Source organism: Argiope bruennichi, chromosome 11 (assembly GCF_947563725.1).
Source record: "Argiope bruennichi chromosome 11, qqArgBrue1.1, whole genome shotgun sequence".
In the NCBI taxonomy this organism is placed as follows: domain Eukaryota; kingdom Metazoa; phylum Arthropoda; class Arachnida; order Araneae; family Araneidae; genus Argiope; species Argiope bruennichi.
Genome location: NC_079161.1, coordinates 42,832,814 through 42,852,009, shown reverse-complemented (window position 1 = coordinate 42,852,009; position 19,196 = coordinate 42,832,814). Strand labels below are relative to the sequence as shown.

Sequence of the window (19,196 nt, the reverse complement as noted above, 5' to 3'; positions counted from 1 at the left end):
TAAATTTGATGAATGAAAATATATGAAATATTTCAGAAACACGCATTTTATGGAGAGTAAAGTTTCACGTTACTATTTGTTAGAAGATAAAAGATCAGAATAAAATCAATGACTCTAATTTTATAGCATTATTTCCTTTAATAAAAAATACTGGAATATGTGCTTTCTTCGTTGAATTTTTTTCTAAGGAATTGTTTAAATAGCATTGTCAGCCTTTGCATTTGATAGAGCAAGAAGTCATTGAAACCAAAATTGCATTTCTTTTCTTCATTGAATCGTTTAGGAATAATTGAATGCACATTTTAGCAGAAGTTTGGAACTAGCTATTAAAAATGGTTTTTTTATTGTAATTAATAAAACAATTGATATTTTAGCTATAGAGTCATCCGAAAATAATCCTTACCTTACATTCCACCCCTTTTCATCATTTTGATTCGCTTTCCTAAAATTGAAATAATAATCAATGTGTCTACTTTACTTTAAAGTATTAGTGCTGATATATATAAGCTGAAGCCTTTCATATTTTTTTGCTAGATTGAAACAATTAGTCCGAAATACAATTAACAAAAATAAGAAAAAATGTCATATTTATATCGTAGCTCACAGTGCAAAAAGTTGTAAATTAGGTTCCATTTGGATGAAATCTAGTATTCCCCCCCCCTTAACATATCGTCAAAAGATGCTAGCACGCCAATGTGATCGCGTATTTTGATATTGGCGATTTCTATTGGCGATATGAAAGAAGTCTACTTACAGATTTCAGCCGAAACGAATTATTGGTCTATGATCTTTTGCACTGCAATCTAAGAAAGTTATAATTAAAATGACGGTACTAAAATATACACCATAATTAAAAAAATATATTCCTCTTAAAACGAATTTAAATTATAAAATTTCAATTGATTGATTTTCATAAATTTGCGAAGTTTTCTAACGTATGGTATTTTACTTTAAAGTATTAGTTCTAAGCTATGTAAGCTGAAGCCTTTCTTATCTTCTAGTGAGACAGAAACAATTATTATGAAATACAATTCATATAAATAAGAAAAATGTTATATTTATATCGTGGTTCACAGTGCAAAAAGCCGTAAACTGGATTCTTTTGTTGAAACCTAGTATTTTTTACTCCTTTCTATCGCCAAGTATCCTTGTATTTTAACAGGAATAACTGATCAAATACAAGTCATCATGTATTTTGAATTTGGCGATTTCCATAGGCGATATGGAAAAAATATTACTTGTAGATTTCAAGCAAAAAAGATTTTTTTTTTTTTGTTTATGAGCGTTTGCACTACAATCTATGAAACTGATTATCAAAATAATGATACTTTTTGAACGAAAAAAAAAAAAAAACATTTTTTTTTCTTTATTCAAAATTTTTACTTGATTTTGTCTCAAAATAAATGCAATTTGTAAAAGATATATTCCTGCCGATACGAAATTATACGTTATAAAATTTCAATTTATTGATTTCTATAAATTCGCAAAGTTTTTCTAGCATATGATATTTTACTTTAAAATATTAGTCTTGAAATATATGAGCTGGAGCCTTTCATATCTTCTTATTAGACAGTAATTAATCTGAAATACTATTCTCAGAAATAAGAAAAAGGCTTTATATATCTTAGCTTACAGTACAAATGTCCTAAATTAAGATTTCATTTGGTTGAAATTTAGTATTTGGTACATCTTTATATCGTCGAAGATTGCTAAATTGCCAATGTCATCTTATATTTTGACATTGGTGATTTCCCTTGGTGATATGAAAAAGAACCTACTTGTATGTTTCAGTTGAATTTTTGGTTTGTGACCTATTGCACAACAATCTACGAAACTGATTATTAAAATAGCGGTCCTTTATACATGAAGAACTACATTTCCAAAATAAATGCCATTAGTAAAAGATATATTCTTTAGAGCGCGAAATTATCAATTTCAATATTTTAACTTCTTGATTATTTTCCATAAATTTTCAAATTTTCTGTTACATGTGGCAATTTTTTTTCAGCACCCTTGATTGTGAACATGCGTCCTCCTCGCCAAGTCTTGAATATCGGCCAAGAAGCAACTTTCAACTGCAACGTCACCGGGTATCCCGTGCACACCATCACTTGGAAAAAAGACCAACGACAGCTGGCCTCTTCTAGCAGGGTCAGACTCCTGTCACGAGACGTGCTCCACATCACGTCTGTGCGTCGTGACGACAGAGGCATGTACCAGTGTTTTGTCTACAATGACCAGGATGGAGCCCAAGGCACAGCTGAGCTGAAAATATCAGGTACTCTGAAATGAATAAATTGTATTTGGTGTGAAATGTAGGGAGACACAGGTGTGCAAGAATTGTTTGTCACTGATACTTTGTTTTTCTGGTTTTGTATTAAAAACTTAAAAATAGTTAGGCCATCCGATAAATAAATTATACATGAATCATGTATAGTTTAAAATTTATATTTATAAAATGCCAGTAAAAAATTAAAAATTACGCTTATTTTAAGAATTGTTGTTGTTACTAATCCAAAACTCAAAATAACTGAATTAGGAATTTTTGCAATATAAAGTACTTTATGCCCAATACAAATATATACCAAAGCCTAGATTACCACCCAATATCAAAAAAATTCATTATAAAACTAGCTATAAACTTCTTTAAAAATATGAACAAGAATGAAAATGAGACAATAGTTAAAATCCCTAAATATACCCCAACTGTAAACTCTAGAAGACCCCATTATATACTACTTTAATTTATTTCACCCCACTACTTAACTTCTTTCATTTATTTATTATATCAAATCCATATTAAACTGTATCTCAACAGTCGGTATTAGCTCTCTACCAATAAAAATTCACTAAGTCAAACGGCAGCATACCCCCGCACCCTCACCTTGTTAACATCCAATCAAAATGAGTCCTGACACTCGCCACCTTACCTTCTTTTCTAGTAAAGCCAATACTATTTAAGCAACAACACCAGGCCTTCACTCCATCTCCAGAGCCCGCCGAAGACGGCCACGGTTAACGCATTGACTGCCAAGCACTATGTAGTTCTGTCCCTGCCGGGGCTAGGCACCCCGTCAATCCAACCCATTGTACTAATCCACAACTAATTGTGTTTACTAATGGTGATGGTATTACTAATATTGTTACTAATGGAGATGCTATATCTTCGTTAGTAACAATCACCATCAGTAACTTATGGAGATATTATTATATAATGGAGATATTATTATGTCTCCATAATACCAATATGGAGATGCATCACCATAAATCCAAAGACCTCTAAAAATCGATGAATAAAATGGGATCCTTCAAAACTTTGAAATCAAACATAAAAATAACTAGACCATAAGAAAAATAAATATTAGATAAACTGTGCATAGTGTAAAAGTCATATTTATAAAGTACCAGTAAAATATTAAAAATCTGACTTATTTGAAGAATTGTTGTTGTTACTAATTTCAGAATAATGAAGATGGAGTTACTAATATTGTCATTAATGGAGATATATTTCCGCTATAAACAATCTCCATTACTAACTTATGGAAATATTATTATTTCATATCTCCATTAATAACGGTATAGAGTTATATATGCATAAATCCAAAGAACTCTAAAAAACGATGAACAAAATGGGATCCTTCAAAACTTCGTCTTTGGTAAACCGTCTTCAAGATTATCGGAGGGGTGGGAGGGTGGGGGTATGCATGGTTAGTTTTGTATCAATGACATTCCACAGGGAGCAGTTTGGCGAGTTCACTAATAAACCCTCGATGTGTCAACTACTGTTTTCTAGTAAGTTTATTCTTGAATTGAAGAGACATGATACTCTGCCAAAAAACTCTGTATGATTTAGCAGAGCTGTCCAAAGTTTATTTATTTCCATATTTTTAGTTGAAATTATTTCAGATTAAGTAAATAATTTCTATGCATAGTTTCAATGGAAGCAATCTTGGCTTTATATAATATACCGATACAGAAAACATACTATTTTTTATCTTAATATAATTTTGCATTCTTTATAAATAATTGAAATCATCTGTCTATTCCTTCATTTTTTACTTTATACAGATTTCTAATATCTATGCCTACATAAAAAAAGTACTAAATAATACAAATCATACTTACAGCAAAATTTTTTTTAATTCTATTATTAATATATTATCTTTACTAATATTAAAAGAAACTGTGCATCTATTTATACTCTACAGAGAACACATTTTACCTATTATTACGAAATAAAAATATTTTCGAAAGTTGGAAATTTAAATTTGGAAAGATTTCAGTTTGAATTTAATTTCAGATTTCACCATTCTTAAACTGGACAATAAGACAATTGATAAGACAATTATTTATGTAATATTTTTCAACTTAAAAAGTATGCTTTTTAAAAAGTTAAATACATTGTTTTGAAGATAAATAATGTGTTGTTATAATTATACTGCATTTTAATTAAAATTAGATTTTTATATTGGTAGACTAAAATCTAGAATCTACATTTTTTATAATTTTACTTAAATCAAAAATAAAGTCTTTTTGGAATCCAATTTTTATATTCCATAAGATTAAACAATGACACAAATTTAGAAAATTCCATCAAATGAGATTTTCTTTCAAGACACATTATTTAAATCGATAATTTTTATACATTTCGAAATTTTAAAATATTCTTAAAATGCCTTTTGGACCTGAATTTCAACAAATTTGAACAACAAGAAAAAGTTTCAAAAAATTATTTTTCACTTTGTTCAAGTTACCAAGCCAGTGGTAATTTCTCATTTCAGTATAAAAGAAATTGTTAAAAATCGAATTGAATTGTTCTTCTATATATGTATTTTCTTTATATTTAAGCGGTTTAAATGAACAAGTTTAATGACTCTCTTTTTATGTGTCAAAAAATCCCATAAAAAACCTAGATAAAATTCAAATTTCAAAATATTTTTAGCACATATTATTTCATGTAATACTGCAAACAAATTCTTCTCTTCTTCTCTCAAACAATGCCTATAATAAAGAATGTGATCCTATAAGATAAGCATAATTTTTTTCTTAGCAACAATCGCTTTCAAAGAAATTGTTAAAAATCGCATTTAACTTCTATTTATACATTTTTTTTTATATTTATGCGGTTTAAATCAACAACTTTTAATGAGTCTCATTTTATATGTCAAAGACGGCCAGAAAATATCTAAATTCCAAAATATTTTCCCACAATTTTTTTATTTCATGTAATACTGGCAAAAAAATTCTATTATTCTCTTTTTCACAAAAACAGTGCCTGTAATAAAAAATATAGTCTTATAAAAAAAATTTAATTTTTTTTCTCAACAATTTCTTTTATCTCTTATGAATTTAAATATTAATGATGGCTATATAATTTTAAATTTTGGGAGGCAAGCAAATTTTAAACAACGTATTTTTAGTTTTAATTAATTCATCTGTATTCAGCAATTATTTATAAAATTTATAGAAATGTTTGATTTTATCATCTCGTAAAGATTTCAATTTTACTTTTAATCTCCAATAGAAAATAAGCAAGTTAAATAATTTTTCATATTTTTAAAAAGAACGAATTCAAGCCCTGGATGAAATTTCTGAAATCTCAAATCATATTACTAGATGATTCCTGGTGTATCAAATTTATCCTCGAAAAGTTTCCTTTTGCGTGCAGAAAGAACAAAATCTTCAAGTTTCAGTTTTGTCATGATTGAAACTTGTCAGCAAAATGACAGATATATAGAGAGATTAGTATTACGAAAACTGACAGGAAAATTATTCAGAACATTTTCAGAAAATGCGTAGGATGTAAATAAATAAGGATTTTTAAAGAAAGAACACTTTTTCTGAAATCATATTAAAGGACAACTTCTGATGTCCGAGCAAAATTAATGATGCTTTTTTTTCCGTGTCCTCAATTCCAATCGCGATTTTTGCTTTATTTTCAAACTTATGTGTTTATTTTTAATATTTTTTTTGTTTTTTAAGTTTATCTATATAGGTGACTTTCCTGAAAAAATAACGTGAATTTACACACACAAAATTCTTTTATAATTAACTATTAGAGCCTTTTCATATCTGCTCTCATGCTTGCCATTTCGAACCCGATTTCACCATGGTAAAACTGAGTGCAAGTTTAAAAATATTAGTAATAATAGTTGAACTGTAAAATAAATACTGTAATATAGCAGATTGTTTCGAATAACTTATTAAACTGAGAGTATTCGTGATTTTTTTTTTCATTTAAATGGCCAGTTTATATGTAGGTACGATTAAAAAATATGTAATCATATATAATCAGGATGTGATTCATATGTAATCAGGATGTGATTCATATGTAATTAGTATGTGATTCATATGTAATTAGGATGTGATTCATATGTAATCAGGATGTGATTCATATGTAATCAGGATGTGATTCATATATAATCAGGATGTGATTCATATGTAATCAGGATGTGATTCATATGTAATCAGGATGTGATTCATATGTAATCAGGATGTGATTCATATGTAATCAGGATGTGATTCGTATCTAAATATTTCCTCCGAAAATTCTCCAATTTTACAATTTTACAAATTCCAGTTTCTCCAATTATAAAAAAATTTATGTTTAATTACAAAAAAAACCATTTTTATACCTGACATTAGAGCCTTTTTCTATATACTCTCATGCTGACAATGTCATATAGTTCCATCTAGGACCCAATTAACAAAAACTTGATGAGCGAAGTTCGGTCTTCTAGGTATTAGAAGAAATATTGATATACCAGCAATCAGTGACAAAAACAAATAAATAATATATTAAAAATAAATCAATTCATATTCTTAACTATAAAAAATTAAATCCTATTTTTTTTTCCATTGAAAAGAAAAAAATTTAAATATAAAGCAATATTTAAGGACTTATTGTTTCTTTTCTGGTACTTGAGGAACTTTAATGAATTCTTGCCTAGATACAAATTCCGAACCTTCTTATTTTTCATTCATAGATTATATTTGATTGAAGCAAAATTTCGTTTCATTTGAGATTAATTTAAATAAGTTTTTTGCATTCGATTACCGATACTCTTAGAGTTTTCCTTTCTACGTCCGTACTTAGGGGCAATTTCCTTTAATGTACTGCATCTGAAGGAAAAAAAAAAACAAAAGAAATTTCAAGAAAGGGTTCAGATAAATTAAAGGAATAAAAAAGCATGGATAAAAAAGGAACTAAATTTAAATTCATCTGAAAAAGCGATCGCTCTTTCTTTCAAATCCAATATTTTCAGCCGATTGATTTTCTTTAAGTGTTTCTGGTTATTATAACTATTATTGTATTAAAAGGAAAAAGGATTTTTGTCTTTAGAAATAGAAATCCTTGTCAATAAAATGAATTTAAATGATTTTTAAATTCGAGAAAGGATTAGGATCATTTCTTGGTTAGATGCCATTATTTCGGTTACTTTATTTTAAAAACACACCAGAATTTTCGAGATTGAAATAATTTTAAAACATTTTTTATTGATTAATGTCCTTTTCGGATAAAATTATTTTTCTTCGGATCAAATACAAATTTTGAAACTTTTTCAGTATATTTCATTTTTTAAATTAATTACGTTAACGTCTAAAAATAGAAATTCGTGTCAATAAAATGAATTTAAATGATTTTTAAATTCAAAAAAGAATTAGAATCATTTCTTGGTTAGATGGCATCTTTTCTGTTACTTTATTTTAAAAACACGCCAGAACGTTCGAAATTAAAATGATTATAAGAAAATTTCATATCATTAGTACCCTCTTCAGATAAGAATATTATTCTTCGGATCAAATACAAATTTTGAAAATTCTTCCAGTATACTTTCCTACGTTTGCGTTCAGAAATAGAAATCCGTGTCAATGAAATGAATTTAAATGATTTTTAAATTCGAGAAAGGATTAGGATCATTTTATGGCTGAACGGTAGGTATTATTTCGATTATTTTATCTTAAAAGCAAACCGGAAATTCCAAGATTAAAATGATTTTAAAACCTTTTTATATGATCAATGTTCTTACCAAAGATTCTAATTCTCTGGATTAAGAACAAATATTGAAATTTCTTGTTAGTGCACTTCCTTGTAAAAATTAATTACGTTTATTAAACAAAGGCAATTTTTCAAAAACCCATTTATTATTGAGCTAAAAAGAAGAAATAATTTAATTTATTATTTTTCTTCTTTTCAATTTTCAATTATTATTCTTTGCAACGAATATCGCATACTTTTATACTTAGTTTTCCCCCAAAATCATAACATTGCTGTATATCTCATGAAAACAACATTTAATTAAATTAATCATTAATTGATTGTTTTTGAAATTATTAAAATTGTGTATTTTCAGCCGTAATTCAAAAGTGCGCGAAATGTCACAATTCTTACATACTAAGATGAGAGAGAAAAAATCTGATTTTAAAATGCCAACACAAAGTAAATCGGCTTAAATAAAAGACAGTAAAGAAAATTAAATATGATTTAGTTGTTCTTATAAATATGGTAATAGTAATTCATTAGTTAATATTATATTATTAAGCCTTCAAAACTATTGTTATTCATGTTGTTAGGAAAGATATGAATATTTATTGTAGCTATGAATTATTTTGTTAGAGGCAGCACCATTGCATCTAAATAGTAAAGTTCCATTTGTGAGTATTATTGCGATGTGTAAAACTGGCAACACTAAATACTTTTCATAGATGTGATAAAATTTGACAGTTGCCAAAATATCAAACAAATCCGTTTGATAGTTGCCAAAATGTCAGTTGCCACCCCTCCCAGTAAACGTCTTATAACGTCAAAATGGGGAAATGATTTTATGAAGCAAATCGTCATAATTTTGGAAAATATTTTTTAATAAAATGTTATTTGTCACTAAAATTAATAATTTACCGTATTATGTGACAATTTACGTTTTATCCCATGTCTCACGAAATCCAATGTACGAGAGTTCATTCCAGAGCAAAATCCCTTTCCATATAGACAATCCACATAATTATAGCATCTCATATAAAATCTGAAATATGTTTATGGAATATTAGTACATTTCTACAAAACTAAATGGTGTATATTTAAAAGGTAATTGGGAATTTTGGGAAATATTTTTCAATAAATGCTACTTGTCACTAAAATTAATAATTTATAAAATCACGTGACAATTCAATTACAAATTATTCTGTCTCATGAAATCCAATAGAGTCCATTCCATATCAATGTTACTGTCTAGATACACTATATAAAAAATCATAACATCTCATATATAATCTGCAATACATTATGCAATCTAAAAATACAGATGGCGCTGTCTACAGATAATCTAAAAATGCAGTACATTCCTAAAAATACAGATGGCGCTGTCTCTGTTTGTATGATTATTGGAAATTCAGTCGTCATAATTTTACCGAGAACATGTATGCTTTTTAATGATGGAAAGATTTCAAAAAAATATTTATTCGCACTGAAACAGTTTATTGTTTGAACTGAACAAGAGAGATAAACAGGTAGGTTTATTGTTTTCTTCAATATTGTTTTAATTACGCAGAATATTTAATAATTTTGAACTGGAAGAAAAATATCGTTTGCATCCTTATTTTTCTTTTAATTGTTAAAGTTTGAAAAATTTAAAAAGTGCGGGCTTTATTACTATAATAAATTACCAAAACATCTCGCTTTTTGCCATTTTATAAATTAAAGATATTATTGTGATCCTAACGAAACTGATTAAAAGTTGTATTTTCATAAGTGAATCGGCTTCAAAACTTTTAAGTACAAGTTCATATTTCATTAGAAAATGCAATTCGATTTTCAGTTATTTGTAACCAATTTAATTTTTAAATATGAAAATATATTTTTCGTGTTTATGCAAACGATTTTTTATTTGAAATGATAAATTTATCTGAAGTAAAGTAAGTAATAGAAATACAATATGAAATATAATAATTGCTGAGAACTTTAATAGTTAATTAAAACTTATTCGCAAACATGCTCTTTCATATAATATTATGTATAAACCTCGGAACTCAAATAAAAATGAATTATATTTTTGTATCAAATGTTTTTACTCTTTCATTATTTATCTGTCTTAGATTTCATCTTTTCTATGTTTTAAATACTTCATAATAAATTTTGTATTAGAGATTTAAATGGGAAAAAAATAGATTAAAGCAATATGTTGTTCCTCTCTTATGTGCATTGAATAATATCAATAAGATCGAAATTTAATCTAAATTCAAATCCGAAATTTTAAATAAACTTATATAGTGTGTTTTGAACGCATATTATACATTGCGAATGCTTTCTAAACTATTTTATATAAGAAATATTGCACAGACTAGAATGTATTTATGAATGTTTATTTTAAAAGAGTCTTTATTTTATAAAGATGATAGATAATTCTAACACGCATTCACAGAAATAGAAACTTAAAATTTAATAAATATATAAATTTAAGACACAGTTATTTGATTTTACATTTCAGGAATCATATTTATCCAAAATTAAGATCCAGCCTTAAATTAATTTTTGCGAATTTGAGTGAATTATTTATATAAAAATAATCGCGTTTATTTTCTATACATTCGTGAAATTAATTTATACTTATTCAAATGCAGTCTCATCAACTTCTGAAATATAAATCTCTAAAACTCTGAATTTCTCATGTTTCTCATTTTCCTGAAGACCACTGGGTTTAATCTCTTCTATCAAATAACATAGCTCTCGTTGAATGAGCAATTTTCCAAGCACGTAATTTGCTTGTAGTGCAGTGGCAACATTGCAGCTAATTTTATCCCATAAATTCCCTCATCCAGTTGCTGACTGAGGTTTCGAGTTCCGTTCACCATTTTCGGAACATTCGAAGATCCATTTTCTCTTTGCAATAAAACACTTACTTTGGAATTTTTCAACAATTATTTTCTTGCATAGTTCTTCCTACTGTAATTATCTTATGTGAGGGTCAATATTTCCTTTTAACAGTCTAGTATTAATCGTATGTTGAAGAATACAACGTATTATTTAAAGCAAAAGATTTTAATTAGATTCAGCCACATGAGTAAACTATCAAATGTATGTGTGTTTTGAGGCTTTACATCAACTGGTCATTCATTAATAATAACGTCGACTTGCGTTTGGACATGAAAAATAAATAGATATAGCGGAAATTCTACTGGTTAATTTGTTTAGATATATATTTAAATCAGGCATCTAAGCTTGAACCCGGAGGATGGAAAGTGGATAGAAGTTGATATGAAGCAATGGAAGCTCGTCTTTAAATAAAAAGCTATTAATCTTAGAGAAGAAATTTCAGTTAAAAATTTCCAGGAATTAAGTAGAACATATGAAATCAGTTGTCGAATACTGTATCTTAAATAGGTAAAAATTTAATTTAAAAATTGGGCTCATTTGAAAAAATCATTTTTTTCCTTTAATTTGAACACAATTTAGAAATTTTCTATACAAATAGAAGTTGCATAAAAATAAATAATTGGTAAAAAAAAATCCAAACGATATTTGCATAATTTTTTTTGCAAAATCCTACTTTCATCGAAAGAATAGAGGTCCAAACTTTACCTTAAAGTACTTTTCTATCAATTACAGTCCATGAACCACAAGATAATCCTATTCAAAGAGTAATGTTTTTCGACTGTAGAATGGTAATCTTTGATTTTCATACGGAAAAAAGCAAAGATAATTTTTTTATGCAGCGACTGATTATCGAAAAATATTGTATCGTAGAATTCGTGAACAAAACATTATTTGAGGGTCAATGCTTCCTTTAACCAGTGTTGGTTAATCATCTGCTGAAATACATAACGTATTTAACACAAAGGACTTTAATTAGATTCACCCACATAAGTTAGTTATTAAATCTATGCGTGTATTGAGTCTTTAAATTAACTGGTCATTCAGAGATGATAATCGAGTCGAACTGCATTTGGACATGGAAAAAATATTAAATTCTATTAGTTAATCGATTACATTCTAAAGATTACATTCTGTAGATTACATTCTAAATCAGATGTAATCTGCATCAAGTTTGAACCTGGATATTTTCTGCATAAAGGGTGTAAAGGGAATAGATTGAGACATTGGAAGATCGCGTTTAAATAAAAAGCTATTAATCTTAGTGAAAAAAAATGTAATTAAAAATGTCTAGCCTTTAAGTAGACACATGAAATAAATTATCCAACGTTGTAATACCTTAAATAGACCAGGGTTAAATTTAAAAATTGGGGTAATTTGAAAAAAAAAAATGTTTTTTCAGTTTTTTTTCCCCCTCTAATTTGAACAAAATTTACGAATTACGATTACAGTTAAATATACGTTGCATTGAAAGAAATAAAGAGTAAAAGAAATCAGATTGATAATTCTTTTGTAAAATCCTACTTGGTTGAAAAAGAGAGGTTCGAAAATTGCCATAATATAATTGGTATTTTTATCAATTATAATTCATGAACCACAAGATAATCCTATACTAAGAATTATATTCTTTGGCTAATGAATGGTATTATAATAGCTGATTTTCAGAAAAAAAAATCCGCTTAAAATTGAATTCTAAAAAGCAAAGATAATTTTTCTATGCTGCGACTGGCTTTGGAAAAATATTATATCTTAGTATTCGAAGAACGTAACAATCATTAACAAATGCGTTCAGTCTTAATAATTAACATAAGATGTTAAATTGAAATTCAATTTTCATCAATCTTTTTTGAAAATTTAAAATTATGCTATAATTTAAGATCTAAAAAACAAAGCTTGGAATTGTATCCTTTCTCGGTTCGCGAATTCTGATTGATAGGAAAATAATTACCGGTGATTTATGAGATTTTTTTCAGTGAAGTCTAATTTTTGAAAAAATAATGCGACTGGAAACTTTGGCAATTTCTGTTTTCCGTTGCACCGAATATTTAAGTGAAATTTAAAAATTTTGTTTAATTTAGAAAAGCGTGAATAATATATTAAATTTGCTTAATTTTTACTTTTTTGTATATTCAGTATAGAGAAAATATTGAAATCTTCAAAATATGCGAACTACAGATTTTGACGAATCTCTACATTCCAAATTTTCCCTGAGTTAAAAAAAACATATATTTGAAAAATGTCCGTCTGTCTGTCTGTGACAAGGACAACTCAAAAGCGTTTAGAAGTAGAAGCATGAAATTTGGTATACGATCTTTACACCAAATGTAAGGATTTCTATCAAATTTTGAGGAAAATCCATTCAGAGGATGTCTGTATGTCCAGCTATTGGAATATAAGTTAACACAATAACTACAAAACGAAGAGAGCCAGATAGATAAAATTCCATACACAGATTTAAAATTTATAGTATAGACACTTACCGAAATGTGAGCCAAATCAAATAAAGGGTTGATTGTCTGTCGGTCTGTACATTAAAAAAATGTAAACACGATAACAAAAACGCAGTGACTTAAAATCCTATATCAAATTTGATATATTTGTGATATGAGTGAAATTTTATGTCAAAATTTTGTTTAAACTGGTTGGTAAAAATGTATTTAAAATACAAATACGATTTTTGTTTCTAAATAATCGCATGTCTATGCTAAAATCGTCAAATAACTCGCCAAGAGTGACAAAAATATTAAACTCATGCCAGAGGTTGGTATTTCATAATTATTGTATAATAATGCTATGTAAGGCGTTCTCAGGGACAACACGTTTGTTAGGGAGTTTGCAAGAAAGTTTTTAGAACCCACTTACACTATTTAAATTTGCTACCAAACCTATTTGAGGTATCACTTCGGGAACTCATTTTATAGGTCTTGTGGGGAAAGCTGATAAGCCAGTTAACAGCTATGCTACACGAGCAATTGTTTTTGTATCGTGGTCATGTTACTGGACTGCGAACCACGAGATCCCAGATTCTATGATCGCCCATTCTAATTCGCCACAGTCTATATAATATAAACAAATTTTTAATATAAATTTTCCCTTTAAGATAATAGATTCTTGTGTAAACTTGAAAAACCGATCATTCAAAATTAATTCACCTATCCGGTTATATATTTAAGAGCAAAATTAGAAGATAGTTTGGGATAGCAAATAGATCATTTTTTTAAACTTAACAATGATGTAAAAAATCTTTTATCTTGCCGTAATATTTTCGGACGTTCTCATGGACAGATGAAAAAATTTCGGTTATTTTTCATTAATGAACATTTCAAAAACATTCCACTTGGATGTGATCATTCCCACCCTCAAAAGTATGTTGTGTGTCATGCTTGGTATTTTAAGTCAAACAATCTGGTCTGCAGAGTGCCAAAATACACACATTCATTTTTATTATAATTTTTCGAGTTTATTTTTTATTTTGATACTTATGTAGTAGTGACAGTCATGACCTATGATATAACGGGGATAGCATAGCATAGTAGTTTTAAGTTCCTATTCTTTTTACAGATAAAATGCATATTGTCACGTAGGTTCTTTAGTGTGGAACTCAATGACACACACAAGAAGTAGAGCTATACCAATTTATTAACTCAACTCTGAACTGAGAACACAGTGACTGACAGATCATCTGCTTTTATACTAGCAGGGATAGTTCCAGAATACTTTTCTGGGGGACAATAAGAAAAGTCCAGAACACTTATCTGGTAAACTAAAGAAAGGTCCAGAATCTTCTGGAACATGAAATAAAGGAAAACATAAAATCAAGGAATTAAATATTTACACAGACTGTGAATCGCATTGTCTCTAACAGGATTCGAACTTACGATATCTTGATTATGAGACCAGATATGACCATTCGGCCATGGAGAGTCGACTGCCTCTTTTCAATGCGGCAATATTTCGCTGATATAAATGATTTTATCATACGTTTAAGCAATTTTTAAGGGCTTTATCGATTTCCGTTATTTAAAATATAGAAATATTTAGCAATCAGCATAATTACGGTAATACAAAAGCAGCTTTCACAATAGGCTGTATTGTTTTTAAAAATTATGGCATTTGGATTTGACAGAAAATTAACCACAGAAATCTTAATTAGCATCAATCGCACCACACTAGCAGCCGTAATAAACACGAGCCGCATTAGCATTCCTGAATGAGTTAAAAGAATTTCCAGCAACAACATTACGATCAGATTCTAAAACCGAATTGAACTTTTAAAAGACACTAACAAAAAGCACTAATCAGCTGCCGCAGCCAGTTAACTGAGATAGCAGGTGCACGACGCTCCGGAAATTCCAGGTGTAATTAATCAAGCTTTTGTTCGAGTGTCGTCAGTTCTTGGTCGAAAGCAACGGAATATTTTACTTCGATCGAACGCAAATGGCGGGAAATCTTTTCCAATAATTGATTGGAATAAAAACGCTTTTGTTGTGCGGGAGCTGGACAAGTTTGCGAGGAAACCGATATATTGTTATGAACCCAAATAATTCGCATGTCCTACTTAATGCTTGTAATTGACTAGTATCGCATCGTTGGTAATAAATGTATCTATCACCCCAGGTTAAGCAGATGAATGTGTCTCTAATTCAATTAATCTTTCCGGGTAATGTCGCTGATTTGATTTGGGGTATACATGTGACAGCGGGATATCGTGGAGCTGTAAAGGAATGTTTTAAGATTGCCCTTGTTTTGGTGTACTTTAACGATTCGAAATAATTTTTACTTGCGATGTCCTAAGTTTGCACATTTTTTTTTCAGTATCTTTGTCAATATTTAAATGATTCTTTTGATCTTTCAAGAAAATGAGATAAATTTCATTCGTGTAATCAATTATCTAGTACAGAATTTATAGTTTGAAAGAGTTCGTTTAAGAACATTTTTCGTTTCCGCAAACTTTTGGTCTTAATAGTTGATATTGATAAAATATGATTGATTTAATGCTCTTTCTACATAAGTATTATCAATCGCATTGAAAATGAGAGAATTTTTTTTCTCATATAATTAAGATATTTATAATTACCAGAAAACTAAATCTATAAAAAAAATGTTGTAGTAAAAATCTTTCTAAGCAACGACTTTTATACAAGATTTTTCATCATACAGATAATGTTATGTTGTTTGGTATTAACATAAATTCTGACTATTTCATAATTCTTTTTGTGAAAAGTTTTGTTGTTTTTTTTAAATTTTAACAATCTAAAGAAAGTTTTAAAAATTGTTTTTCTCTTCGAAGCCTGGATAACAAATAATTTCATCTATATTCTATTCCAAAATGAGAATATTACCGGAAATGACCACGAGTCATGATCCATTTATTCTTATAATGATTTAAATCAATTTATTTCTTATCTTAAAGTAAAGATTCTTTTATTAACTTAAATAAAAAAATCATGAATTTAACTAAGTCTTTTGTAAGGAATTGAAGATTTGATTCTTATAAAATAAAAATCTCGTTATCTAATATATATATAAGAAAAATAACATCTTTATTTTCAGATAATCGTTAGGAGCGAGTTACACTTTTTTTCTTTTAGATATAGTCGATTTTATTTTTATATCGAAGATAATACTTGGAATAAAATATTGTTAATTCTAACTGATAATTCTTATCTCTTATCACGTGCCTTTAATATTTTATAAAAGATTTCCTAATTTCTTTCTTGCTTACTGAAACACCTGTTCAGCATCTTTATTAATAATTGATAGTTATAGAAACATAGAGACGATATATTGCTAACAAAAGCCCAAGTAAAAATAAATAAGAAATCCAATAAATGAACTTGAGAAATGCCATGCTAGTAATAAAGAAAATCGTACATTTCAGTATCTGTGCTGTGATAACATTTTGATAATGCTACCAATAATGGCGAAGTCCTTCTGAATATAATCCGTATGGCTAAAAAGAGCTAAATAAATCTTGTCATTTTTATTGGATAGTTGATGAAATTGGATAGCATCGACTATCAATAAAAATACAGCATCGACTATCTAGGCTTAGTCTTTTAATATTAGTAGATAACTAGTTAGATAATATCGGCTAAATACTTTCTTATTTCAGTTTATTATTGATTATTGGGAAGAAGTTGAAATAACAAAAAAAAAATAGTTTATTATTTTATCTTCCTTTTTAAAAAGAACTAAAACTTATAATATTTTTTCAAGCCACAATTGTTATTTTTATTTTAACAAAATTATTTTACTAATAAATTTTTCACTATCGTTTGCTTTCAGTTGATGTTTCGTCGCTTCGTTTTTCAACTTCTCTCTTGTTGTACTCTTTTGATTTTCTGGAGATATTTTAATAATATTATATACTTTCCATTGCAATATTCTTCCTAAATATGATTAAACAAATATATAAGTGGCATTGAGATTTTTAGTGTTTAAATTGGGAGATTATTTTTTATCGCTGTTTCTAAAAATTACCGCTTCATTTTAAAGCAACATAAAAGGTCCGATACATTATAATGTGAAATCAATCGCAAAGCTGCTAGTAGCAGATATTTATGTTTAAAATATCTTTTTCCTTTTTCAACTGTGTTTTTGGCTTTTTTTTTTCGAATTATTTAAATATGAAAGATGATTATTCTTAGATTTACCACTGAAACTGTTAGGTTCCGCTTCTCACCAATGGTAATAAATGGACACATTAGAGAACCAATACCATTTCTTTTTTCTTTCAAATCCCTAAATCACGCGAAAAAAATTATAGCAGTAAAAATAAAGATAAAGAAGTGCATAAAAGTACGTAAGTAGATAATCAGCTCCTGGAAATTTTCCTTGCCGCGAATTTCAATGAAATTTTCCAACAAGTTTCGTTTTTTAACTCGGTAACTCTTACCAGTATTAAACCTAATTCTCTGTCAGATTTATTAAGAAAAAAAGTTCATCATTTAAATTTTTTTTAAATATTTCTTTGACGTTCCAATTATTTTTAAAACGTGGCCATCATATTTATATTTCAAAGAAGTTTTGTTTCTGAATTTATTGAAAGTTATGTTTTGAAAATCAATTTTACTATTTAATAATGCGTTTGAAAAACAGTAAATAAACTTCAAGATTTAAATAGAAAAGCTCTAATTAAAATTCATACGTTTATACATATAAGAATTAGAAAAATTCAAATATGTATAATTAGTCATTTTTGTAAAATTTATCCATCTTATTATATCAAATGATCATATTGTTATAACAATACATTTTTACAATCGTATATTATATAACATTGCCCCGAAAGGAATTAAAATATTTCCCATTAAGAGGTTCGCTTAAAAAAATGGAATGCAAACACTTAAAATAAAGTTTCAGTTAACGAAATTATCAACAAATAAATTAACGTCTCTCTCTAATTAACATCTCTCAAACTGATATTTCCAATTTCCGTGTCTGTGAGTGCGCTGCGATCGTTTATCAAAGTGCAAAGAATCACTTCTGCATTCCTTTCAATAACGGTACTATATATCAATGTAAAAAAAGCTTCAGGAGGCATGGAAAAGAAAAATACTGTACACCGTTGTCAAATTATGCATACATTTTGAATACCATTTGTAATAATTGAACGAAAGCTCATTAAATTAACAAATATAAAATTTTGTTGCATGCAGATTGAAATTCTTAATCTTAATGTTGTTCGAATATATATAATATAAATTTTAAAAATAATAAATAAAAATATACAAATTTTTCCTTAAAAATTTATTGATCGATAATTTAATTTCTTCTAAATTTAAGATCATATCCGTGAAAAGATCTAAACATTGTACTAAGATTTTGCCTCTCAAAATAAGAACTAATTATTTGTCTATGGTTGAAAATTATTAATGCTTTCATATCACGTGATTGCTCATGTTGCCACATATAATCCTGATGTTGATAATGATTTTTAACAAAACATGGCTTCGTTTATTAGAGGTTTTTTTTTAATATATGAATTTTTATTACCTATAACATTAACGACTTAAGGATAATTTTTGCAAAATAAAAAAAAAACTCTTAATTCTTTTTCTGTAATATAAGTTCATATGCATTAATTATATTTTGAAACTAATTGAAATTTTTTAAACAAATGAATTTCAAATAAAACCTATGTCACAACTATCGTTTTTACATATATAATGAATAGTGCTTTAGTAACCATGGCAACCATAGGAGAGTTGTCAGAGCTGACTTAGCCATTCTTTCGCTTTTGAAACAGTAACTCAACGTATTGTCTATTTGAATACCTCAGTGACGAACCCTCTCATTGTGCGGTATTAATATTAATTGTTGGTTT

At 27.9% G+C, this 19,196-nt stretch overlaps 1 protein-coding gene across 1 annotated transcript in view; it reads left to right on the top strand.

Moving 5' to 3' along the window:
• The window catches only part of LOC129957562 (cell adhesion molecule Dscam2-like), a 670,734-nt gene that overhangs the window by 472,734 nt on the left and 178,804 nt on the right, over positions 1-19,196 (top strand). The window contains exon 7 of the mRNA XM_056069925.1: positions 2,009-2,278. Coding sequence (XP_055925900.1) covers positions 2,009-2,278 — 270 coding nt within the window. The remainder of the gene's footprint in view (positions 1-2,008; positions 2,279-19,196) is intronic.